Source organism: Notolabrus celidotus, chromosome 16 (genome assembly GCF_009762535.1).
Source record: "Notolabrus celidotus isolate fNotCel1 chromosome 16, fNotCel1.pri, whole genome shotgun sequence".
NCBI classification, from domain to species: Eukaryota; Metazoa; Chordata; class Actinopteri; order Labriformes; family Labridae; genus Notolabrus; species Notolabrus celidotus.
In genome coordinates, this window is record NC_048287.1 from 5,938,873 (window position 1) to 5,966,849 (window position 27,977).

Here is a 27,977-nt window from a genome sequence, read left to right on the forward strand (position 1 = left end):
ATCTCCCATTTGCTTCAACTAAAGCCTGCACATCATTTCAGAGGTGTGTGTGTGTATTTGTGTCCACTCCTCTAAAAGTTGCTCACTCATACCATCCTGAAGAGAAGTTTGTCCCGCAAACCTTAATTCCAGTCTTATGCTTATTTAAAAAAACCTTTAGTAAGAGCTGCACTCATCTATACTTAATCAGGATCAAACGAGTTAGTGCTGGATGAAAGGAGCCGAAGTTACAAACCCCAGAGAACTTTTACCAATTTATGCACTTCTTCTCAGCTGTACTGAGGTTTGTAGCCCTTTTTAGTTCCCTGTTTTTTAATGTAATGCCTCAGTCGGTTCAGTCACGAGAGGCATTTTAATCAGTAACCCATGGATTCCACTACAGCGCTGGAACAAAGTTACACCACTCTCAAACTAATGCCCTGAACTTAACAGCGCTGTTATTGTTGTTCCAGTCATAGATGATCAGGTTGGTATGAAAACATGGATGTTGTCTAAAGAAAGTCACCCATTCATTTCTTAATTATGGAGCCAAAGGATTGTGGTGGCCATGTTAGAAATGCTGATGCCAACTTACTTCCAGCTAACAAAGAAACTAAGGCTGAGTGGTTAAGTTGAGTCCTGGCAAACAGCTACAGCGAGCCCATCTGTCAGTCAAATAAGCCACATCCTTACTGTACTTATCTATTCCTAACACTGAGCCTAAGTATAACTGAAAAGTTCTGTAAAAAGTAATCAATCCAATACTGGACTTTTTAGTACGGGCTCTGATGGGGAATCCCTTGCTTTCAGGGCCAGCCTCCAGTGGACACCCAAGGAACTGCAGTTTTGTTTGCATCAATCACATGTTGTGCTTACCAAAATAAACTCTGAGCACCAGTCAGGTCAATTTTATTTGCAATTTCACAAACGTGTTTGGCTTGAGTAGTTTAAAAATATGTATATCACACCCTCTACCCTTGGACTGTTGATATATATAAAAGAAGAGAAGAGATGCCTCCCCTCTGACTCACATATAACAGATGTAAATGAATAATGGACTGTGTTTATGTAACCCTGTCTTGGGTGTCCTGACCACTGAAAGCTTTTACATTACATGTCACATTCACACCATACTCACACACTGATAGCAGATGCTGCGATGTAAGGCACACATCAGTATGACTAATCCCATTCTCACTGCAGGATCAGTTCCCGGGAGAAGTTGTGTCTTGGTCTTGCTCAAGGACACTTTGGCATGTGGACAGCAGGACCTGGGATCAAATCCTCAACCTTTTTGATTGAGAGACAGTCGACTTTACGACTGAGCCACAGCCGCCCCTGTAGTGTCACATCAGGTGACACGGTAATTTGATGCCTGCATGTCAATAGGATTTGATTTAAAGGGGGCGAGGGTTGAGTAGGTGAAGCAGTGAAAGTTTAAATCAGGGTACAGAGATGTCCTCACAGGGATTTATTAGCACAAAATGCTAACCAAGCTAACATTATTGTCCCAGTCACAGGAGATAATGCATACTGCTGCTCACACGTAAGGGCAGCTGTGGCTAAAAGATGAGTGTTTTTGGGATCCAGTGTTTGTCTTTATCACTGATTTCCACCAGGGAAACAAAATGTTAGTCCATGCAAACTAGTTTTAAACATACAATTTAAGTATTTACAAATAAGAGCAGATTCAATATTCTAACGGTGAATGTTTTGATTTTACATTTAGTGTGAACAAGTAAGAGAATAAAGTTGAAATATGTAGAAAACAGTAAACTTAAAGCTTTTGTGCCGGGTATAAGAAGTAAAACATCAGAAAGGAAACTTTGTTAATCAGGTGATGTTCATTTACCATCTTATATTTATAGATTTATCCATTGTAGTATACAGTTTGTATATCTTTGACCTTTTTGCCTTTCCTCTGCTTTAGTCAATTTTTGGTTTTCCCATCATACACACTACAGTTAGGCCTGGTTTATACTCTGCATTGACTCTTTGAGCACTACTAGTGCAGTAGACTGTCCACACCACTCTGCAAAACTCCACCTCAACACTACTTGGCATTTCTATGCTAGTCATGCCACCAGTTCTGCTACATTCTCTGCTTGTTTGTGCACAAAAAACTGTGAACTGAGCTCATTATGTTTGAGTTGGAGCTGGTAAATGTTGAGCAGCAGTTGATCATGCTGCAACAATTGCATAGAAGTAAATGCAGGAAATACAACACTTGCCAGAGGACAAATCACAGGGCTTGCAGTCAGTTTTGTTTCAACATAAAGCCTGGTTTATACATCTGTGTTAACCCTGCACAGCAGTAGCCGACGTGGGCATGAGTACCACATATTTGAGGGCAGTGCGGTCTCTCTGACAGTCAGGTCACCTGTTTTCAGCCTTGCTACGTTTTCACAGGGATTGCAAACGTGTTGTGTTAATTTAGAGCTGATACATGTTGCTGTTTATCATACAGCAATGATAACAGGAAAGAATAGAGAGGAGACACTGGGGTAGATGAAATGCACGGCCAATGTATGGCTGAGGGACAGCGATTCCGGAAGTCATCACAGGGCTTGTGGTCCGCGTCGATTCGAGGAGTAGTTACATTTTGGAGGAGGTGCCTGTCGGCTACGTGCGCAGGTCTTTGCGTAGGTACAGGGGCTACACAGACCAAGGCACGTAGGGTACACTGTGGATTTGATGCAGAAGTACAAAGCTTAAGCCATAGATCTGCGTAGCTGTTTTCTGGCACAGCAAACTACATACGTAGCCTGATGTGCACCTCCTCAAAAATGTGGCTTCATGTTTTACAGCACTTCTGGTATCACTGTGCATCGACCGTACAGTAAAGTTCTTCTGACGTCTCCTCTATAGTCCCCCCCGCAATCATTGATGTATGATAAACAGCAACATGTATCAGCTCTAATTTAACATACTACGCCCAGAATGGCTGTGAAAAAGCAAGAAGAAATAGGGGGTTGGTAACAGGCGACTTGACGATCATAAAGACCACACTGCCTACAACAGTATCCGCCGTCTGGCACATCGATGTACAAGTATGCAGTGCTCACAACCACATTAGCAACTATTGTGTAAGGTCAACGCGGTTTATACTTCTGAATTGAAACGACATCTAGGCTACGCAACAGTTGTGCATAGCCTTAATCAAATGCAGAAGCCTACACAGGTAGCCTGACTAACACCTCCTCCAAAATGTAACAACACTTAGAAACAACACGGACTGCAAGCCCTGTGATTGGCCCGCTTGGCAGCATCGCATATCCTGCATTTACAACAATTCCGTTATCGGCGCACATCGAAGGTATATTCCATTTCCTCCGACCTCTCCTCTGTATTCTTCTTTAAAATAATTGTGGTGATCATCAGCAGCATTTATAAGCTTTTCAATAATTTGCTCAGAGTCCCGTGGACAAGCGGAAAGTAGAAAATGTAGTCAATATGTAAAGAAATAACAATGCAGACAAGCATTTAGGAGTCTTGAAGGGCAACGCGGACGGAAATACCCACAAGTATGTAGTGCTCATCACGGCGTCAGCCACTAACACGTAGAGTCAACACAGAAAGTACAAGACAAGCATGAGGAGGTGCATGTATGAGAAGTATAAATCAGGCTTTAGTCTATCAGAGTGTGTGATTGGAGCCTCCCGTGTAACACTGTGTTCTTCTTAGCAGTGGTCAGCTATTCAGAAATAGCAGACTGTTGCTATAGAATGTCATTTTGAAATGTTGCTTTTTAATGATTGATCAGCCAGGTTTACACAGCTTTGTAATGACTTGTTTAGCCTATAGGCTACCTTTCACCAATGGGCTACTGTAAAGCCATTTTCCTTTGTTTATGGAATTTCTTGGCAAATTGGTGTTCATGGATACTACAAAAAAAAAAGGCTACAGTGCTGTGATAGAGATTGGCTTGAAATATGCTACAATAACAAACATTTAAGTGCAAGACGAGTCATTTTATATTATCAAAGAGATGAAAAACACATCTATTCAAATGTATCTTATGATTTAAATGCATGCCACAGTGTGCTGCTGTTTAAATGAATTGTCTCTGTAGCAGAAGCGGTTCTGTTTGGCCTGCAGCATGGAGAATCCCTCCCTGCTGCTCTTTAAACAGAAAGCTTTCAGTTAAGAGAGCGGGGATCATTATGGATTACAGCGGAGGGTAATGAAGGCAGGCAGCGGTGAGATCTCTCCAGCAGACAGAGCAGCGCGGCGCTCTGCTGCTCCGGTGGATCAGTGGAGGTAGTTAGTGAATGTTTCTTTGCTCAGTGATTAAGGGGGAGGACCAATGGCAACAAAGGAGACGGAGAGGACGGTGGCTCCTCCTCTCCCTATCTCTCTCTCTCCCTCTCTGTGCTTTATAGATGCATGTAATCCCCGAGTTGACCCAGAAAACAAACTCCTCTGACTGCCGAGACGCCGCAGAGTTTGAATCCGCCGCAGGGCTGCATGTAGCCGGAGCATCAGCTGGAGAACAACCCCGGCACCGATCCAACTTCTCCGTACGGATTCTCCGCACATTCAAACATCGGGTAGGTGTCGCCTTCTGTTACTCCTTGAACAGGTAGAGAGACTGCACTTTGCCTTTATATTCTTCACTGTTTTATTATTTCTCTTCAGAATAAAAACAGGTTGATCAGACGCGGTTACAGGCTGCTTCACCTTGTCACTTTGTTAACTTGCAGCGCTCATTACAGCCTATTGGAAGCGGGTTTTATTGCGTTAATGTCAAATATCCCACATACACTCAACCCTCGGGGATATAAAGGAGGGTTCATGCTTGTGTAATAATACCAGCAATTATTATCCTCCTTCAGACTATCTATTTACAAAGTGGCATTTAAACTGAATGGTAATCCAGATCTGCAGAGAGGCTCCACAGATAGAGTGTATAATTAGGTAACACAAGAGCAGAATATACTAAGGAGGATTAAGGCTATTGAGGAAAGTGTCTTGTTTTATCAGCTCTAAATGAAGCAGCTGGGGGCAGAAGCACAGCAGAGTTCATTTTTTAGGAGATTTAAAATTGAAATGTCTTTGTTTCTCAGTCCTCACGTTGCATCTCGCTGTGGATGTGTTATTATGATCACCCCATTTAGAGGCAGGTTGTAAAATAATGTCATCAATTTTAACAAGCCCGTCACGGTGACAGCGAATTACAGTTTGAGCGTGGACAGGATCTGTTTGTCATCTGTTGGTGATCTTAATTGGAGATCTTTTGTAATGACTGTGTGAAGACAGAGGCTGTGTGTTGTGTGCTGAGGAGGGGGGAGAGGTGTGTGTGGTCTGGGGAAGCATTCCTCTGCGTCCTTTTGGCTGCAAGGGTATTGCTGCCCTCCCTCGTCAGTGTGATATTCAGTGGTAATTCACGGATGGTGTCATTTTGGAGAGTTGAGGCGGAGTTTCTTAATGGGGACACTGAGAGAAACTGTGGTGGGGAAGGAGACAAGTTTACACCGAGAGAGAGAGAGAGAGAGTGAAGATTTTTTAAATGAAGTTGTTTCAAAGGAACACTCCAGCTGTTTGAGTCTTTCACTTCTTTAAAGATTGGTTGACTCAGAGAAGACAGATTAAAGCTCCCTATTGCAGCAGGAGGGATTATATATATCTCAACTTCTTTTTTAATTCATCAAAATCCAGAAGCATGCAGTCCTACTTTCCCCTAAAGCAGCTACATCGTGCTTCTCTTATTGAGCCTGGTTTATAGTCATGTGTTAAAACTATCTAGAGTCTATGTTGTTGCATTAGTGTAGCCTTCTCCATCAGGAATGTTTATAGCCTACTTGTGCTCAACTGCGTCTGTGTCTTCGTCATTTGAAAAGTACACCACCAGAGTATTAGTCAGCATTTATGTTGGGCTATCTCTGCCTTCGTAATACTTCTAACAATACGCCCAAAGACATCAAGCGTGATAATCACCTTCTGTGTTTTAACTCAATGTAGACACTAAAGACTGCTTTGTAATGCAGCATTGACTCTACACCATAGTAGCCTTCGCCATCGTGAGCACTGCTTGTATTAGAGTGACCACATTGGTCTGCAATCCTCCTCCTAAATGCTAGGTGGCAGTGTGATTTCTGGACAGGAGTCAGAGGAGGAGGAGATGTAACTGGTGGCAATACAGGGAATGTTGTTAATGCAGGAAATTACGTTGCTTCTAGCTGTCTGCGATGTGTAGTTACATTTTTGAGGATGTGCACATCAGTTTGCGTGTATAGGCTTCTGCGTAGATACAGTGCATCACTGACCTATGGCCTAGATTTGATGCAGACGTATAAACCAGTGCACTGGTTGTAGACTAGCATGAAGCACAGCCTCCATAAGTAGTAATGTGAAGTTACATAATCTGTAGGGCTACAGCATGTACTTATATGGATTCAACACAGAAACTCTGACTGTAGACCCTCTCTGCCTCTTAAATGATCAAATCTTTTAACCCCACATCTACGCTTTACATCCAAACATATTATACAGAGCTGTTGATATCAGGAGGGCAGGGCTGAGCTGTATGAAATATGTTTAAATCAAATGTTGTTGCTAAAAAACTGTAAAATGTCCACATCTTCAAAACATGCACAACAAAGTTACTTCAGCAGCTGCATTGGCTTTCCTTTAGCTATTTTGTGTTTTTTCTCTGTTGCTGTTTTGTGGTGAATATTTGCATCCTCCAGACAGACTGAAGAATGTTAGCTTGCTTGTTAGTGAACTGTTTGCAAATATCAGGATACAGCTGGAAAGAAACAATCAACATCAACAGAAGGAGCTAACTTTTTTAAACCATCTTATATTTGGAACCTGATCTTGGATATTTACATAACAGCGTCAGTCCTGTAATCCCCGTGGGTTGAATGTTATGAAATATGCCGTCATGATTTAGGGGGTCTGCATTTGGGAAAGAAAAGTGAGAATATCCTCAAGCTTTGTCTAAATGTGGATTATTTTGGTGGTGTTACCAAGCCCTTCTTAAAGCTGGCTTGCTATCTTTAAAAATGTCCATCCAGTGCACAAAACACAACATACACAGACAATCTCGGAAATACTGAATTGGAATTCAACTGGTGGGGTGCTCCTTTAAATTGGGGATATTTAAACCTTATGTTACCAGTTTAAATAATGATAGAGCTTGAAGTTGCAGTTATTTCATTACAGAGTGAGTTGCTGATTATGTTCCTGAATAGTTTATTTATTTTTTAGTCAACTTAATGACACCAAAGTTGGAATGGTTCATCATAATTTCCTTTGCCTCAGAGACATTTTCTAACCAACCATTCACTTACCAAAGACTTGATTTATACGACAACAGAAAAGAAGAAAGTCTGTACATATTAGGAGCTGGGATTAGGATATTTTAGACATTTTAGGTAAAAAACAAACACTGAACTTCAGAGTATTGACTGGATTAAAAATCTAATCTGTTGTGTTTTATCTTCAGGGTGACAGAGCAGCCATGGCTGAACACATGATGATGCCCATGACCCACGGCTTCAGGATGGGCATGAACGGACCTCCGCAGCACAGCGGGCAGCCCGGCCTGCGCGGTCTGCCAAACGGTCAGGTGATGCACTACAGGAACCCGCAGAACAACATGGAGGCTGCAATGAGACAGCGGCCGGGCATGGTGGGACCTGGAGGGATGGCGGGCCCAGTGAACGGAGCTCCCATGGCCAACCACCACCACCAGATGATGTCTGGGAACATGATGTACAATGGGCAGGGCCCGCCGCAGCAGCATCACCACATGCATCCCCAGCAGCAGCAGCAGCAGCAGCAGCAGCAGCAGGGTGGGCACCCACAACAGTACCACCACGGTAACCTCACCTCCCAGCAGCTCATGGCCAGCATGCACCTGCAGAAACTCAACACTCAGTATCACGGACACCCTCTAAGCTCAGCTAACGGCCACCACATGCCGAACGGAGCTCAGTACCGGGTGGGTCCGGCCCAGCTGTCGGGCATGCAGCACATTGGAGGCCCTTTGGGGCTAAATGGCATGGACATGGATCTGATCGATGAGGAGGTTCTGACGTCACTGGTGCTGGAGTTTGGTTTAGATCGTGTTCAGGAGCTGCCTGAGCTTTTCCTGGGACAGAATGAGTTTGACTTCATATCAGACTTTGTGTGCAAACAGCAGCCCAGCACGGTGAGCTGCTGAGCAGAGCAGGCTGAAGCTGGTTCGGTTTTGTTTGGACTGGACTGGACTGGACACCCCAAAGAATGACTGAGCGGTCACAGTAGCACAGCGAGAAGAGACAATCTCTCTGTTCTGTTTTGGGTGTTTCTGTGTCTGTGTTTGACAGTGTTTAGTACGCCTTCACACTGCGAACTGAGGAAGAATAGTAACACAGCAAAGACACCAGGTTTCTCTTGTTTGAGGCAGTGCCAGGAAGATCTGTCGTCTTTGGCCAAAATTGAGGCAGCCTGATGCAGCGGGCTCTGTCTGTACCCATCTGGCCCTCAGCACATGTGCCTGCAGTGCCAAGGCTTTGGGAAAATTGTAAACTTACAGCGAGGAAACGCCTGAAAAGACTCTCCATCTGGGTCTGCTACATACTGTGGCATCTTTAAATGTATTTTATCTCTGATGACACCTTCAAACAGTAGCAGACGTTTTACAAATTTATAAAAGGTAGTCCTTTGAATTTGTTTGTACAAGGATGAAGGGGTTTAGATGGATTTTTGTGTGCTTATTGAAGGCTGGCTCTTCAAATCTGCTACAAAATATCACATATTTCCTTGAAGAGCAGGAGAGTAAGGTTGTGCAGGATTCCTGTGTGAAGTTATGGGGTTTATTGAGTTTGGGTTCTGTTGAAATGTGCCACATCGATTCTTTGGCTTTCAGTGTCATTTACCTGTCTCAGATAGTATCTGCAATCATTGAATACGTTGCATCTGTTCCCTGCTAATTAACTGTGATTGAATCTTTGGCAAAGTAGCACATTGCTTGGTGTGTTGTTGAAAACAAAGCATTTATCCGCAAAACATGGCTCTAACATCCCTTTGCTTAGACATTTAGCTGCACATTGCAGCCTGTTGCAAAGCCAAACAAAAAAAGCTGAAGGTGTGTGTCCCAAATCTGAGGTGGGAGAGTTTTTTAAAAACAGGACTGGTTAAAAAGAAAAAAAAAATGTGTGACAGGAGACATGTGTGTTATTTGTGTGTGTAAGTGTGGTGGATGCAGTGAGGCATTCAAAACCCATCAAAAGGCATTTGGCTCCCCTAAAGCTGCTGGAAATAATGACTTGATAAATTAAAAATGCAAAATGAAATTAAGCAAAGAGTCTTATTAAATATCCACCGAAATAAGAGCAGTGTAATATTCATAATGATTATTAAAGCTGAACCATCCAAATTCAAAGCCAACATCAAGAAGGTTTACAGAAACTTCATGACCGTTCTCTGAGTTTGGATTAAAACTAATCTTTCAAAAGTTTAGATCATGCTCATAAGACCCCAAATTACATAGTTGGAAGGATTTTGTCAGTTTGGGTTTCCAGTGGCTTTCACCATCGCTCCAGAGTGCTGCAGGTGATTTAAGGCTGCACAGGGAGAGAGATTTGGATGTGTGGACACAATGTGTGGACACAGCAGTCCCTGGCAGCACTTAGTTTAATCATTATTTAAAGCTGCCTCTACCTGTGGCATTGATTTCATTCAGCAGGAGGAGTGAGTGAAGAGCACAAAGCGGGCACAGTTGTTGTTTTTTTGCCATAGATTAGCTTACTCTGCTGCTTTTCTACTGATTAGATTCAAACTACATGTTCTCACACGCTTGTCTTAATTGAGGTCGGCTTGCACATTCTGCAATGACTCAATAATTATAAAACGGACATGTTTTTTTGCGCAGTTGGTAATTAGGTTTTTGTCAAGGTTGCTGCTTCGCCGCTGCAGGCTGGTTGAGAGAGAACTTCCTGCTCTCATCAGGCTATTTGTGGAGCTGTCAGAGGGGTCAGGGCCACGCTGGTGCACTGTGTTAATCTGTTCCAATACCACTGTGCTGCTGCTGCTGTCCCTGTCTCTCTCTCTCTGGAGATCTGCCATCTCCGAGCTCTTCGGTCCAACAACGGGCATTGAAACGCTGTGGTTAAAAAACGGCAGAAAAGTGCAGCAGAAAAAGTGCCGCTCTGTTTCACTCTCCGCCTGGCACACTGCAGCCAGAGCAACTCCCAACCTCACAGTTCAACTGGCCTTAGCAAGACAGTGGCCTCTGATGACTGCTGTATCAACGAGCGCAGCCTTCTTGTGTATTGTATCTTTGTACTGTAGACTAGAGGTGAAGTTGATCTAGACACATTTAAGGTACTTTCAGAAAACATTGTCAGATGTAAGTGTAAACCAGTGGATGATTTGATGTGTTGACAAAAAGATTATATCCTACATTTTCTACAAACAAAGTGTGTAGATACAGTTTGAGTTTGCGTGCAGGACCTGAAGCTTTAAGACCAAGTAGACTGCATGTTAAAGCAAGCGTGAGGGACGACACCACTTTCCCACAGAGCAGCTGAGAATGTACAGTACAACACTTTGTGGGAACTTGTCTTAAGATGGTAGATAAACATGTGAGATTGTACTCCTTGTTCCAAATTACACATCATTCATTTGGGTATACCCCTCCTAAACCCCCCTCCCCTCCTTCTCCTTTCCCACTTCCCCAAAGCTTTTGTAATGTTATTGATTCTATTTTAAGAAAATGTATTTATTTTCAAATAAAATATTTATTTAAAGAAACATTTTGCTGTATGTTGGTGATTCTTTTATCAGCTGTCCAGCCCCCGAAAAAAAGGCACAGTATCAGGCTGGATGACTGGATGAAACTGTCTCCACACATCGGGCTGTTCCTGGTCTCAACAGTGGAAACCACAGAGTACTTCAGAAGCTGTTGATTCATTTTATTTTTGTCGGTTTCGACACTGATCCACCCACAAGAAGTGATGAGCAAACACAAGAGCAGAGAACAAACAACATATCCTAAACAGCGGTGAGTCAGCACTCTGTCAACACAGAGCTGGAACCACCAACATGTTTTCAAGTTATTGTGTTATATAATTTAGAAATGTTAAATTTAAAAGACTGAAAACAGGCAAAGCAACAACAAGAGAGAAAAAGTAAGAATAGTGAGCTGGTTTAGGCTGGTTTCTATATGTCAGATGATGACAAAAGTAAATATTTCTGCAGACAAATACAACACCAAGTTTTACAGCAGATGGGACAACCCATAGGAAAATAAATTTAGAGAGGAGATCTCAAAAGTGTTTCATTTATGTCTCCTAGACAAGAATGAGATCTGTTTGAAAGCAAAATGAGATTATAGCTTATATCTCCTGTTTCTCATTCTTGCCTCCAGAAAAAAGTTGCAAAAAGTCTCAGCTTAGTCTCCTTTTCAGTTCAAAAGGAGATTTCGTTAAAATCTGAAATGATTCTCAGGTATTTCTCAGGTGTTGTGACTCCTTTTGAGCTCAGGTGGAGAAATCAGGGAGCTCTCTCAATTGTCTCAATCTAACCTCATCCATTTGTTTTTGTCAGACTCAGTTTTTGTGTCTCAAGCTGAGCTCAGATGGAGCAAAGAAAGAGCCTGAGCTCATCTTTTCATGAACATTTATAGTGCCCTGCAAAATTAAGATTTCAATGTAATTGTCCACAAACTTACAATTCTCATTAAAACATTTGAACCACTTGCAAGATCAGCTATTTAGATGTGAAATGATCTCTTCTTTGACTTCACAATATGGTCCTTCCTTTACAAGTCTGTGTGGAACAAAACAACTTCACAAAGATTTATTGGATTTGAGAGAAATTGCAAAAGATAGAGATTTCATACCAGGTGTGACAGACCATTTATTTAACATATGGGCCGCAAAAGGGCCGACCAGATTTAGCCAGATTATTACAATTAAAGGGGTGGAGTCTTTTGAGCGCTGGTGGCCTAGCGGTCTAAGCGCCCCACATACAGAGGCTACAGTCCTTGTCGCAGGGGTCACCGGTTCAATTCCCGGCTGGTTGACTATTTCCTGCATGTCTTCCCCCGCTCACTACTCCCCACATTTCCTGTCTCTCTTCAGCTGTCCTGTCAAAAAAAGGCCAAAAATTATTTTAAAAAAGAGAGGAAAGTTAGTCATTAATGAGATCTCTCATTTAAGTCTCAAATACGACTCATGTCATGGTCTCCACTATTTCTCCTAGTGAATTTTAGGAAAAACAAATGAGAAACGAATGAGAACAATTTGAAACTTGAATGAAGCTGAAGTGAGAATCTCAATTTTGTCTCTGGAGATTTAGAAGAGAAAGCCTTGAGCAGTAAAATTTTCCTCTGGGAATGTGTAAATTGTTTACTCCACAGAATTTGACGGTTTTCAAATCATTTAAAGCTTTGATTAATTTAAAATAGTGCAATGTTGAAACGTTATATTTATCCACCCTGTTGCTGGATCTTAAATTGTTCTTCAAGAAGAGCATTGGGTATTTGCTAATGGCAGACAACATTCTCCATAACACCGATGACCATCACTTATTACATCCACCTCCACACCCAGGCGGATGATGTCATGCACCTCTTAAAATAACGTACATAATGTTATCTCCCACTGTTTGGAAAATGTAACTAAAATAACAGGATTACGAAAAAGATTCTCAAAAAATCTATCATGCTCTCATGTGCTTAGGTAAACACAAACATTTCGATATTGCAACAGGAGCATGTTTACCATCATGTTGCATCAGCTCATCATGTAACAACACTGTAAACGTTTAGTTACCAAAGAGACCAGTTACTGGAGTTTAAAGTGAATTGTCTCTCACTTCCTTATAAAGGATTTCAGCTGCTCAACAGTTCAGGGTCTCTTTGTCATATTGTTCATTTCATGATGCTCCAAATGTTTTTTGCTATGTGATGAGTCAGGAGTGCAGGCAGGTCAGTTTAGCACCTGGACTCTTCTACTACAGAGCCATGCTGTTGTAATACACATATTGTGGTTTGCTGAAACACGCATTTTACCTGAAGAAGGCATTGTCTGGATGGCAGTACATATTGCTCCAAAATCATAGACAGTAATAATAATGGACAGAGTATCCGTGACGTCAGCCATCTTTTTCTGAAGCAGTGTTTTGAGGCCAATCGTCGGCGGGAGCCATATTGGAAATGTTGAACTCAACCTAACTGCTGTTGAGCTAGTGTGAGGTAAAGAGGCGGGCTTTGAGCTACAGTGTTCCTGCCTGTCAGTCAAGTCAAAAAAATGCACCCCCTGTACAGTGTGTGCAGATTGAGAAATGATCTATCCAGACTACACTTGTTTTGTGTACCAGACTGTAAACATGTTTATTTCTGCTGTAAACATTGTCTTTTTTGAATTGGTGTGTATGTGGTTTCCGGTAATTCTGGAGCCAGCCTCAAGCGGATACACGATGAACTGCAGCTTTTAAAACTGCCACATTGGCTTCAATTCTCCCGGCCGGAGGTTGCTGCTTGTCCAAAACCTGTTTACATTGTTCAGCATTAATGGAGCCTGCAAAGAGTCCCTTCCCTGAGGAATATTACTCTGAAACTGTTAAACTATTTGTTCACGCAGTCTCTCACAAAGTGGTGAACCTCTTCCCATCTTTCCTTTCTTGTTTCTGAGAGACTCAGCCTCTCTGGGGTTTCCTTTTTGTACCCAGTCATGTGACTAATCTGTTAATCATTAACCTCATTAGTTAGGAGATATTCTTCCAGGTGTTTTGAGCATTAGTGTTCGATTTATCTAGATATAGCTGTGGTTAACCAGGATTATTTTGGTCAGCAGTTCTCTTCTCTGTGCACTTTTGGGTGTGTATTTTCTCTCAGGGGCTGGGCGTGGTTTCCAGGTGCATCATCATCAACAATCACCTGCTGCAGTATTTAGGACATGGCTCCTCTCTACCTCGTTGCCACATGATTTCCGCCTACATGCGGTAGAGTTGGCCCCTAGGTGTGACCTAGTTTGTCCAGTCTTGTGTAGTTTTGTCTGTGTGACTTACCGTTTTGTCTTTCTACCAACTTCCAGTACCTCTAGACTCAGAGCTCCAGCGCCTCTCTGCCCAGCCTCTCACCACCTAAACTGTAATCTCCCCTCACAGTCCTACTAGAGCCTTCACCCTCGCCTTTCCCTCCTGCGTGCCTCTGCTCCAGCCTCTACCTTCCACCTTCAACCAGTCTCAACCTGCCAGTACCATCGCCAGTCTTTGTGGACAATGAAACCTTGTTTCACCCCCTCCTACTTAGTCTGTTGGTCTGCTTTTTGGTCCTGTTATAGACCGTGCAGACACCGCAACAAAAGTGTTATAAACCAAGCCTTCCCCTGTGGGTAAAGTATGCACATGAATTAGTGCTGTTGGTTAATAATATGACATTACTTTATTTTTTCGTTGCAGGAGTGAAGAAAAGTGTAAGGATGTATCATAAACACAGTGAACTGCAGGCTTTGCATGTTTTGAGTTTCAGAAGTCAGCAGAAAGTAACTTGATTATTCAAGGATTAAAAATGTTAAAGGCTGTCAACTGTTGCAGCTTCATGGAGAATATTAGTTATGTTTCAGGCAACCACAACGTTTCATTACTATTATCTTCAACAGTTAGCTAGAAGCAAGAGGTGAAGCTAAAGCCTTGAATTACTGCGTGTGCTTGCATCCTGCCTTCGCCACGCTAAGTCCAGTCCAGTCAAAGCACCATTCCACTGGAAATGCTGTAGCTTCTTGGTTGTGTCCAATAAGCCTCTCCTCCACTCTGTCCCACTGAAGATAGTCTGTTTCTAGCAGAGTTCATTTCCAACATGCTTCAATCTGAACAGAGCAGATGGACCCAGACAGAGAGTTAGACAGAGGCATCATGAATCTTGTCAATATGAAAATAAGACACCATGTAAACACTAGACTTTTAACTAATAACAACACAGTACACTGTAAAAGTGAAAACTTAAAATTGTCGACCTGAAAATGATTTTTTGGTTAAGTAAAGAAAAAATGTTCCATTTTGTTTCAAACTACATCAAAGTAGTTATCTCAACTCCCTGTATTAAGTTTGTTGTGTAAAGTTGGTCTCATTTTATAAGTTAGGTTGGCTAACCTTGAAATTATGGATTTGAGGCTTGGCTAAATTATTGGAGTATGCTTCAGTCACAGAACGGGGTCTCCAATTCTAATCTACAGGGGTCTTCCACACTTTCAATTCCCCACATGTGGCGCCATCTCTCCTGTCCTGTGTGGATTTGATCGCCCTAAAGGTGAGTGTTTAGTTTGAGTATTGTATTAAAACTTTAGCTTTACAGTTGGTCAGTTGATGGTGAGTTGATAAACGGTTAATGTAACTTTAATTTGTTTAGTTAGTTTAATAAGGCATGGTCATTACCAATAGTTAGCCACCTTGAACTTTAGCTAGCTACCTTGCAGGTGTGAAAACAGTGCAGTAACGTGCAGTAACATTTAGGTACATTTTCTGAACAAACAATAATAAGTTCGCAAAACTTTCACTTCTTATTATGTAGAACTGAAAACTTTAAGTTACACTACGTATGAATGATAAGTTATCTCAACAAAAACTAATCGGTTGGCTCAATTTTAAGATTTCTAGTTTGAGTTTAGCTTTAAAACTCAAAAATCTAGTGCAGACAGTTGCCTTGAAATTTTGAGTTTTCACAGCTTTTCCGTTTTAACAGTGAATGATTTAATCACAAACATTAAATACACTCATCCATGTTAACAGCACAGAGATCACTGAAACAGAGAATCAACCTGGAATGCAAAAGCAACCTGTTCTTTGTATGTTGTTCTCTGTTTACATCTCTCTTCTTGCATGATTTCAAAATAAAAGCATGACTTGCACGTGTGATCTTGATCTCCTTTATGATCTTGTGATCTCAGGAATCCAGACGCCTTGGCCTGTGCTACATTTCTGAAATGCTTTCAGAGGAGTATGGTGCGCGCCGTCAGACAGAGAAACTAACAAACAGACAGAACGAGGGGCACATTTGAGCAGATGAATTTACGTGTAAAGTGTCTGAATCAGCCTTGAAAACCGGCCTCTACAACAACTCAGAGGACTAACTGATGGTTAGATATCAGGGAAGGTTTCATTTCTCATGCTCGTCTTTGTTTTGGTGACAGAGGAGGAATGATGGGATGAGATTCAGTATTGAAATATCTATGTGCTTGTTGCTCTGACACAGTTGGTAACCAGCTACTGCTTTTGCCATTAGCAAAGCTGCTACTGCTTCATTTTTGCACTTGTACAATTAATATTTTAAAAGTCATTGCAGGAGTTCTAGATTTCTCTTTTCAGAGGCACAGTGATAAAAACTGTTTCTCATAAAGCTCTATTACTGCCCTGGGACTTGACCTGTTTACTGATACTATCTATCAATGATATTAATGAAATAATTAAATCAATATCAAAAGTGTTCAGTGACTAACATTTGCATCTGCATCTTTAAGCTTGCTTAAGGAGGCTTGTTTTCAGAAAGCCATCTTAAACAGCTCACAGATACACATACTGAGATCAGACGTTTTAAGATGCATAAGAACTTAAATATCTGTCAGTTTCCTCCCTCCTGAAAGAACTTAATGTGCGCTGCTCTCTACACATCTTCATCTGGGAGTGTTCCTCACCATCTTGATGCCATTAAAAGGACACTTCAGTGGGGATTTATGGAAAGAAATATAAAAATAGTCTCATTAAAATTCTAATTAGCCGTGCAGTAAAGTCATATTAAGAAGACCTGAAATGCTCTCACAGCTCTGCATGATGTTAGGCAAAGCAGCGTTTTGTCCTTGAGCAGTTTTTAATGGATTTTTTAAACTATCAGAGCTGATGACTGGTGGAAGTGCAGCAGAGCTAAATGATAGGAGAACATAGTGCTGTGCTACTATATATGAATACATATATATATATAGGGGAGGTCACAGCATGCAGAGGGAAAGTCAGGAGAGAGAAAGCTGCTGTGCTCTTCCCAACAAAATTACAAGGTCTGTTAATCATGGCCTCAGAAAATGAAGAGGGTTCCCCCTCCAGAGTTTAAGAATATTTTCTTCTTATTTGCTGCATCTTAATACTTCACTTTTGTTACCTCACATACTTAACTTATTTTACTTTCTTTACTTTTCATACTTCACCAACTTTTTGTCTTAACCACCTTACTTAACTTAAACACCATATTGACTTCACTAACGTCACATCTCTCATGACTTACCACATTTACCACACATACTTTACCTACCTTACTTCCTCACTTTACTAACTTAACCTTTCTTATCTTACCAAACCTACGTTTACTTTCTTGTGTTTACTTGCTTACTTTTCATTCTTGACCTAACAAACTTTACTTTCTTAACCTTTATTTTGACTCTTCGTAGCATTATTTTCTTTACTGTAGTTACTTTAGTTGATTTACTTTGTTGGAGTTACTCTGCTTAGTTGACCTGTCTTACTTCACATTATTACTTTAGTTTACCTCACTTATTTTTATGTTTTTATGCCTCTGAACTCTGCCTCTGGACATTAAAACGAGGAGCTCTCTGTGTGTTTTTAAAAGTAAACTAAAAACTTGCCTTTTTAATCTGGCTTTTAATTTTGAGTAAATCATTTTTAGCCCTGGACTGTATTATTATTATTATTATTATTATTATTATTATTATTATTATTATTATTATTATTATTATTATTTTAACATTATTTATTAATCCTATTTATTTCTTGTATTTATCTGATTTTTTTACTTTAAATGATTTTTAAGTTTGCTTTCTACCCTTACTTATATTTCAATTTAATTGTGTTGATTTTATTTTATTTGCAAGTATTTATTATGATTATGTCTTGAAAGGTGTTATATCAATAAAGAGTGGTTGAGTTATCTCACATTCTTACTAATTTTGAGCCCTTTTTAGCTACTAACAGGGTTTCAACCATTCCTGGGGTCCACACATAAAGTTTAACATGGCATTAAAACACAACAAAATTACATTTTAAAAAAAGAACTCTTATTATGTGAAGACTGTTGGATTGGTTTCAGTCATCATTCATGAACCTGTTTTAAAATCTGAACAGAGAACATCATTATATCTCAATATACAGAACTTATGACCGAGCTTAAGATCACATTGGTTTGACTAAAAACAGTGAATTAATGTAACAAAACAATGCAAGTATGATAAAGAGGTTCCTCATTTGTGATGTGAAAACAATTTTTTTAAATATTTTTTCTAGTTAATGCAAATTAGGACTGGGACACATAAAGGAAGAGAGATGTGTAAAATAATGTGAAAATGGAGAAACACAGACAGATACAGAGATACTACATGATAAGCTTCTCATCAAACTGAATGTCTGTACGAGCAGGAATGTAGAAAACAAAGCATTTCTCTGTGGAGCTAAAGTGGTGGTTTGTGCTACTACAGCATCTCACACCTGTTTCCTGCTGTGAGTGAAATGCACTACTCTGCACTACTGAACCCAGCACTTGCATGCTCGGTGCACCTTGCAGTTATAAAGCGTGGTAGAAAAGATACACAGTACGCCAACAACAGCTTCAAAAACCATCAGGGAGAGGACGAGGAGACAGAACAAGGGTATAGGCAGTGAAGCAGAAATGCTGATGGGATGATGCAAACTCGATTCAACATAAAAAATTTGAATACTGGAAAAAAGTATGTGATAATTTGCAAACATTAAAACCCCATATTAGATTTTGTACAAAACAACATAACATATAGAAGCTAAGAAATGTCCTTGTTTTGCTTGTTAATCACAACAAACACGTCTGAGAAAAAAAAAGATCTGATTAAACATTCAGCAATGAAGAAACATGTTGGGATAATGAGAGTGGGATAAAGAGAAGATAAGAGAGGGATACATTTCATAAAGCTTTTTAAGGAATAATTGCAGATTAAAGGTTCAGTGTGTAGTCTTTAGAAGAACAGACGTGGAAGAAATAGAATATAATCTTCACAAGTATATGTTTGAATTATTGTATAATTTGTTTTTGTTAAACTAGAATGAGCCTTTTTGACCTACACAGGAGCAGGTCCCCTTCCAAAGAAGCCGTCATCTTGCACCGCCATGTTTCTACAGATATACAGTGGGGCAAAAAAGTATTTAGTCAGCCACTGATTTTGCAAGTTCTCCCACTTAGAGGTATCACAAGTTCTACCATCAGAGGTACACTTCAACTATGAGAGACAAAATGAGAAAAAGAAATCCAGGAAATCACATTGTAGGATTTTTAAAGAATTTATTTGTAAATTATGGTGGAAAATAAGTATTTGGTCACCCACAAACAAGCAAGATTTCTGTCTCTCACAGACCTGTAACTTCTTCTTGAAGAAGCTCTTCTGTCCTCCACTTGTTACCTGTATTAATGGCACCTGTTTGAACTGGTTATCTGTATAAAAGACACCTGTCCACAGCCTCAAACAGTCAGACTCCAAACTCAACCATGGCCAAGACCAAAGAGCTGTCCAAGGACACCAGGAAGAAAATTGTGGACCTGCACCAGGCTGGGAAGAGTGAATCTACAATAGACAAGCAGGTTGGTGTGAATAAAACAACTGTTGGAGCAGTTGTAAGAAAATGGGAGACATACAAGACCATTGATAATCTCCCTTGATCTGGGGCCCCACGTAAGATCTTATCCCTTGGGGTCAAAATGATCATGAGAACGGTTAGCAAAAATCCCAGAACTACACGGAGGGACCTGATGAATGACCTGCAGAGAGCTGGGACCAAAGTAACAAAGGCTACCATCAGTAACACACTATGCCTTTACGGATCAGACATGGACTGGACCGGACAGGGATCTGGTGGAATTTAGCCATTACTACTTAAACCAAAGCATTTGGTTCACTCATGAAAAACACTGAAAATTCAGGACAGCAGATTGTTTTGTCTTGGGCACTTGAAATGCAAAGTTCACTACACAAACACACCAACACAACATGAGGTCAGATGAGCGATCAGTGAAGAAATGTGACTCCGGAGTTCATGAAACTGTCAACAAACTCTGTCTCTTCAGATTGATCCGTGCTCCTGGACCTCAGAGTATCAATGAATCAATCTTTACTTTTGAAGTGCCAAATCACAACAAACGTTATCTCAAGACACTTTTACAAACATGGAGGTGAAAGACCACTCTATTTCACATTATGAACAGAGACCCAACACCAAGACAGGATAAGACTCAGTCTTACCTCACCTTAATCCACCATGAGCATTGCACCTCGCAGTATATAGCTAGTTACAGCGGAGAGGAAAACTTCCTTTTGTATGATGGTTATTGTGCAGCTTAACTTCAGCTTTGAACATGTAGGGCCCTGCTGTTGCTCACCGTTACTGGCCACCTGCTCAATATACATTAACCCTTACTTGGCTTACCATGGCTGCTACAAGCTACATGAACAATCATACCAAGATAATTTACATCGAGCAATGCTGGGTTATTTATTCAGCTTGGATTAAGTAATCTGTTAAAAGATGAACAAATTAAGCAAAGCACACACCTGTCAACGAACACTTATACATATAAACTCTCTGCTAAAGTCTGTAACAGCTCAACAAATCTGTTCAAACTGAGGCTGCAGCTGAAGAGAAGCTCATCTCCTCTAAATATAAACAGGATGTGTATCATTGAGCCACTTCCTACAGCAAGGCAGAGATGTTCATATCCACTCTCAGAAAAGACTTTTTGGCTGTAAGCAAACTAAAAATGGGAGCCTGCTGGGTCTCATATGGTGGATCTGAGCCCCTCTCAGAAAACCCATTTCAACAAGGGCACTGTAGAGGGTAACCTCTCTCTGCCAGCCCAAAGCCAGCTCCTTCCATTTTCATGATGATGTTGGAATATCAACGGACTGTGATCCTAAATATCGGAGGTTCTGTGAGGTGTCAAGCTGGTCCAAAGCCCACAAAGATCCTGAGCCAAAGGCTGCAGACATTGAACAAAAAGAGCTGAACCTGAGTCAGCTGAAACTGCAGCACAATGCATAGCCATCGGACACATCAAGTTGTTGCTCCCAAGTTTTTCCAATAAGCCAGCTTGATCAGTGGCTTCACTCTGATAATCTAAGAGCATGTCTGGAATCACTTCTGCGAATGCTGAACTGAGAAGTAAAGTAAATAAAATCTGAGCTCTTGGACAACAGTGAGGTGTTGTATGACCCATCCGTCATTCTTGACCGCCACCTGAAGCAGACTTTCATGCCCATGGCACCGATAGAAGTCCAGAAATAACTCTACATGCACTGCAAAAAAATATTGTCCCTTTTATTACTCTCCACAGTTTGAGAATCTTGTCTCCTAAAGTTTCAACACCTGATCGTCCCTCTTAATTCATCAATAAATCACGTAAACCAGCTTTACTGGATTGTGTTTCTTCATCCCACCGGTACCTGTAGCAACACGCCTCCATGCTGCAACCTCTTCCATTTTTTGATTTCTATTTTTTGGCAGTTATTTTGAGGTTGAACACTTGTAACTCTGACTGATATCTACATGAACTTTGAAACAGGTGGTGTGAATTCAATGCAGCTTTTGCTTACACCTTTTATGGCCAGAGTTTGGTCAACGAACTTCATGTGACAGGTTATATAGAATCAAAACACCCCACATATGATCAATTCACTGAGGGTCATAGTTTAATATGAGCCTGCAGCTGTTGTGATCATTGTTTAACCTAATAATGAAAATTAGCTTGCTTGTTCAGTGATAATAAATGAGATGTGATTTCTGATGGCTGAGCTTAAGGATGCTTTCACACCTGGATCAGTTGGAGAAGTTGTTCTGAAACAGGGAACATGTTCCTCCCATAGACTGTATAAAATATGGATGTAGTACCCGTGAAGTCAACCATCTGTTTCTGAAGCGCTGTTTTGAGGCCAATCGTCGGTGGCAGCCATATTGCTGCTGTCGAGCGATTGTGAGGTAAAGAGGCGGGCTTTGAGCCTCCTAGCCAACAGCTACAGTGTTCCCGCCTGTCAATCAAGTCAACTGTGCCTCTCATTGGAAGACTCAATACCTTTGAAACTTCCGTGTTTGAAAAAATTCACCCCCTTACAGTGTGTGCCGATGGAGAAATGAGCTATCCAGACTACACTCGTCTTTTGAACCAGGCTGTAAACATGTTTAATTATGCTGTGAAGATCGTCTTCTTTGAATTGGTGTGTATGTGGTTTCCGGTACTTCCGGAGCCGGCCTCAAGTGGATCCTTGATTAGTTTAAAAACTTGAAATGTTCTCCCTGTTTCCCACTCTGCCCAAACGTACAAAAGTTCACTGTCCAACTTGAAAAGCGTGTTGAGCTATGTAACGTTAGTTTCATTCCAGATGAACATTACAAACTAAACTGTCTGTGCTTGGAGTAACTTAGTTGCTGTTTTTATTCCATGGTATTCAAGTAACGGTTTCAAAATAAACATAACGTAACAGAATGTACTCCTATGTATTCTTCACTGCACAAAGTTTTGAGATATTAGTTATTAGATAGTACTTTGAACACTTAAGTATTTTTAAAAGCAAGTACTTCAGTACTTTAACTCAAGTAATAATCTGACAGAGCAACTTTCACTTGTATTGGAGTAATATTTGACCAGTTTGACTGAAGTAATGAAGCTGTGTACTTTGTCCACCACTGCTGAGAAACAAACATAACAGGAGGGTTAAAGATGCATCATTAAAATGTCTGTCTCTGCCCAAGTTTGCTATGATATTTACATTTCAGTACACAGTGCTTACGTGTCTAGTGGGGCTTTTATTTTGAAGGCGTCCACTCAGACCGGAAGTAGAACAGCTGACAATTTTTAGCACTTCCGCATTGGACTCATATATTCAGACCGGAGGTCGCTGCTTGGTTCCTCCTTGTCCCGGGTTGTTTGGACATTTGTGATCACAGAAATCACACTTTGACGATTCTGTGTCTGGTCAACTCTCAAAACAACCCAGAAGAGGAGGTCTCGGCTTGCGTCCAATCAAACCCTGAAGTGGTTTGTTTTCACACACAGCTACCGGATCAAACAGCTGCTTGACTCATCACACTCCAGCAGTGGGTGAGGTAGTTAGCATAATAGTTGCGTCAGACTAACATTACTCACCGTCTCTATTCAATTAAAGATCAGCAAAAGAGTCGGTGCTGGGCGAGAAAAGTCACACAACAGCTGGTTTAGTTCTGCAGGTCATCAAACCGGGGGAAATTGTCCCTCTCGTCTATGGAGTCTCGACGTTTACCAAGCTGCTCACATACTTTCACAAACTAGTTTCTTGGTCTTCATGTGCAACAGTGCTCTGCAAAGCTAAGCCCCACACGTTCATGTGCTGACTCACAGGATTGTAAGCTTCTGTATTTTTACAAATGGCGTCCAACATTTGACAAACATGATCATCTTCCCAAATGTTGTTGAGGCATTGTGTTGTGTTCACACCAAACCCGAACCATAGCACAGAGGGGGTTCAATCACCACTCCAGTCTGTTGTTATCAAACAAGCTTGAGCTTGAGTGCATTTAAAGGAGAAGCCAGTTATGCTAAAGGGGGCAGAGCTAACTCCAGAGTTTCATGTTCAATCCACCAACACAAGCAGAGAAGAATCCATCACCATGGAACGATAACTGACAAGGAATCACTGGGACTATTTTTAAAAACTGTAAACATAAATCATTTAAATCAATTAAATAATCTTTAATCAGTGTTTCTAACGTGTTTGTATTGTGAGTGAGTAGCCGGGTAATAAGCAAGATAATGTATGGTTAGCAGGAAGTTATAGGAAGTAGAATCCCGACAGGGTGAGACAAGACCCTGACGCGAAGCCATACAGACAACTTTTATTATAAAAGGATGTTTTGGTAATACATTAATAAAAAAGATGAGTATGTGTTAAAGTGATCAAACCATTTGTTTATTGCAGCAGCCCCAACAATAGAACTCCCAGATAAATCATACTTGTGTTACCTAAAGGTTTTCTGTGGTACATTTTTGAAGTAAGAAATTATTTTAAACAGATGGAAACCCTTTTGAAATATAATAAACTGACTCTTAAAATGAACATCTCTATAATGTTAAAGGACATGTGCCCATTATCAAAAGTGAGTCTCCTGTGGCTTTAATCAAAGTCTCCCATTTGGGTGTATTTCAAACTTGATGTCAGGATCTTGCGTTGAGATTAGCACCACTTGCATGACTCATCAATACAATTTGGCACAATATACTGCACCGAGTGTCTGCTGAGTCATGCTCTCTCCTCGCTCAGTCTTTGCTCCAGATGATGCGACCCTGTGATTGTAGGCTGCAAGCCAGCAGCATGGAACTATGAATATGCAGGCGACAAGGCATTACATTAAGGATTTAATGAAGTTAATTTTTCAGAAATTCATCCACAAAGTGAAAATGCAAAGAGTGATAAAGGGTTTCATTGAAGAAGTAGTCCTGGGTTTTTGAAATAGTGAAAAATGACACAGAGGCTAAAACTTAAACTTGAGACAGTCTGCTCTGTGTATGAGGAGACTACAGAGTGAAACCTGCCTAATTTAGACTCATGAATGTGCTAAATATCATGTCGTCTCTTGTCTTTTATATAACTGTTTAATTTCAAACAGTATAGTGTCAACTGCCCTGCTCCAGCAAACATCTATTAGCCCCAATCTCTTTGTTATGTCTGTCAGCCAAGTCTAATCCAGGATGTAGAGCGAGGCTGCCAAGTCCACCTGGTGTGGGACAGGAGGGTGGCTCTGCACTACATGAGCTCTGACATGCTGATGCATTAAAACTCTGTTGCATAAGCCGGGTACAACATAGTGTTTTTCAACAGATGCAGTTTGAATGAGTAAATAGGTTAGGACTGATCCAAGGTAGACGTCACAATTTATATTTGCAGGTTACATAACATTCAGTTTGGCTTTTACAGCATTGACAGGAAAAGAGTTGCACGTCTCAGCATGTTTAGGATTTCCTTGTCTTGCTTGCTGCGTATCACGGTCCACGTCAGAGCTTACCTAACCCAGAATTTTACCAGTTAATGTAGTACTATCAACCACTCATCAACACAATTATACAAACTAAATGTTAAAGCAGCTATACACCAGATACTCTTTTCCTTAAATAAACTGACTGATTTTGACAGTGTAGCCTTGTTGATGTAAAAAGAGTGATGTAAAGTCTGTTAGTGTTTAAAAACAAGAATCTCACCTTGGCAAAGAAGTCTATTTTTTCTGGATCCTTTCTTCTAATGCTGTCAAATCAAATGTAATAACAATCTGAGCCTGTCAGTGGTAAAAGTGCTTTCAGTGCAAAAACTCTGTAATGTACATTTCTGTTTATAAAGATCATTCTTTTTTTACCTGGACAGAACACAATCAGATGGGGTGCCATTGAACTATTGGTCCAAGCTCGCCCCATAAACAAAAGCTATAGTCCTCGTCACGGAGGTCGCTAGTTCGACTCCTGACCTTGACCACTTGCAGCATGTCCTCACCCTCTCTCTACTCCCCATGTTACCTGTCTCTCTTCAGCTTTCCTATCAATAAAGTTGAAAATGCCAGAAAATATAACAAAAAAGAAAGAACAGAATCAGGTGACCACTGATGTGAGCTGGGATTACAGTATTACAGGTTTTGCTCTGCTGTTTTTGCTCTACACACAATCCTGTTTTCTGCATAGGGCCGGTGTACACAAACACCTGCAGAACATAAGGGCCTGTGTCCACTCATAGACTTTTTTTTTTTTTACTGGCAGTGCACACAACCTCAATTTCAGAGGACTTCTCATCAGCCCTTATTGTTTCTAGATTGGCACTGCGCATTAAGTCCATTTTTAAAATTTGAAAAAAAAAAAAATAGAAATTATGTACACAACAGTTAGAAATCAAACAGACACATTCATCCATCTATCCATTATCTATATCACTTTTCCTATTTGGGTTCACAGGGGAGGGCCGGAGCCAATCCCAGCTGTCAGTGGGCGAGAGGCCTTGGACAGGTTGCCAGCTTATCAGAAGACATAAGAAAAGAATAGTGAGCAAGTGATTGAAAGTTTCACTAAAAAGGATAGAGACACAGCCAAGTGCAACACATGTGGCAAAGATATTTCATGCATGCTTATTATGAACAAGCGTGAATTTCAGGGAATGCACTGTATTCGATGTGCTGAAGTTGCGTGCACCGCACAGTGCAAGGTTTTATTTTTTCTTGCTGATCTGTCCTTATAAGAGTAATGTTTATTTTTGTAATATTCAAGGTTTAAGTTCAAGTTCAAGGTTTCTTTATTATCCCCGGGGGGGAATCTGTCTTTCAGTCAGCGGTGACACAAACAAAACAGTACAACAAGTCACACCAACATCAGAACATTCAAAACAGTAACAACAGTAACAACATAGAAACAACAGCTATAGCCTGAGGGAAGGCAGAGGAATTCATGGAAAAGAGGATGGCACGGGTCCGCCATGATGGACCAGGCTTTGCTGAGGGTCCTGGCTCGGTGAGGACCGAGCCAGGTGTGCCCGCAACCCTGCTGCATATCTTAACTATAGCCTGCAGTTTATTTTTATTTCTTACACTTGTTGACCCATACCAGGACACCCTTGAAAAGGTTAAAAGCGATTCAATAAAACATCTTCATAAAAGTTGTGTCAACATTAAAACCCCTGAGCTTCTGATAAAAGTACATTCTTTGGTGGGCCTTTTTACAGACAGCGTCGACCTGATGCTTGAATGTCAGTTTGTCATCGATAAAAGTGCCAAGATATTTGTGCCTGTTCACAATGTCCACTTCTAGATCATCAATAGCGTTCTGCTTATTGATGCTACAAGACAAACTGGTCCGGTTTGCATGGGCTTTATTGTCACTACTTAACACAGGCTACTGTGGGCCGTAGCCAACGCCAAAACAACAAACTCTGGTAACTTGGTTCTGTTTCATTCATCACTTTTTTCCGTCTCTCTCCACTCGCACACACACACACACACACACACACACACCTAGAGTACATATACACCTCCCGCCTCTATCTTCACTCACCCAATCACAAACATGCTATTACGTACAGATCACTGTCAGAGGTATCAGGAATGATTGACAGGTTTAAAGCCTCTAACGTTACACTGGTCTCACTCTAACACATTCACTGACATTAGGGAAAACTCAGTAACTGCCAGAACATTAGTCTTATTGATTTGAACATTCAGTAACTAAACATCATGGTAGCAAACACCAAAAAAACAATCTGTTACAATATGAAGGAAAAAAGAAAAATCCTAGTCACAGACGACAGTTCTTTTTTGAGAGCCTAAATGTCCCGACAAATAAAGGCATGCTAATTTTTGTAGTTAGAATATACATAATTTGTTCCCTCTCCAAAATGATTGAATCAACTGAAGAACCAGAATCAATAATTGGACTGGAACTGAAACTGGAGAGCTCTGAGTGCAACAAAAAACCCACAGATGATACTGAGAGCTTTTCACGCTCAGGACACCAAGCATTAAAAAGCTGAGCTGCGTTGGTTTTGTGCAGAAAATGGCTGCTGCCAGCACAAAAAATGCCATCAGTGGAGACAGGCCCTGAAACTAAAGACTACCAGAACGTCTCCAACAAAACTGTTGTTACATGCCTTCAGATTCAACCTTTCATTTTAGCTTTTGTTCATGCCAACACAACCTGTTCCTGAACTGCTGCTTGAAGCATTAAATTGAAGCAATTACCCACTTTTTTGTTCCCATTAACTGACACAATAGTATGTTAAAATAGCCTTAAATACAGAGGGGAGTTGCAAATTGGGTAATTGTTCTCTGCATGTTCATCATAACAAGCAACCTCTTTACACTGGTACTTTGTTTTCACGTTGGCATGTCATACATTTTGTTATGTAACCACTTTATATTTTAGTACATTTGATTCAGAGGATCCAGGTGTGAATTCAAATAACTAAGTTTGTGTATGAATACTGAAAGAGCAGGGCCAGAACAGTGATAATACCCCTGTTTATCTCAGCCCAGTGCCCTGTTTCATAACC

At 40.8% G+C, this 27,977-nt stretch overlaps 1 protein-coding gene across 1 annotated transcript; it reads left to right on the forward strand.

Moving 5' to 3' along the window:
* Positions 1-4,330: 4,330 nt before the first annotated feature.
* Positions 4,331-10,724, forward strand: cited4a (Cbp/p300-interacting transactivator, with Glu/Asp-rich carboxy-terminal domain, 4a). The gene is made up of 2 exons (XM_034704834.1): positions 4,331-4,529; positions 7,430-10,724. Exons 1-2 carry the CDS (start codon positions 4,362-4,364, stop codon positions 8,147-8,149), a joined length of 888 nt encoding a protein of 295 aa, XP_034560725.1. The 5' UTR covers positions 4,331-4,361; the 3' UTR covers positions 8,150-10,724.
* The last annotated feature ends 17,253 nt before the right edge of the window (positions 10,725-27,977 follow it).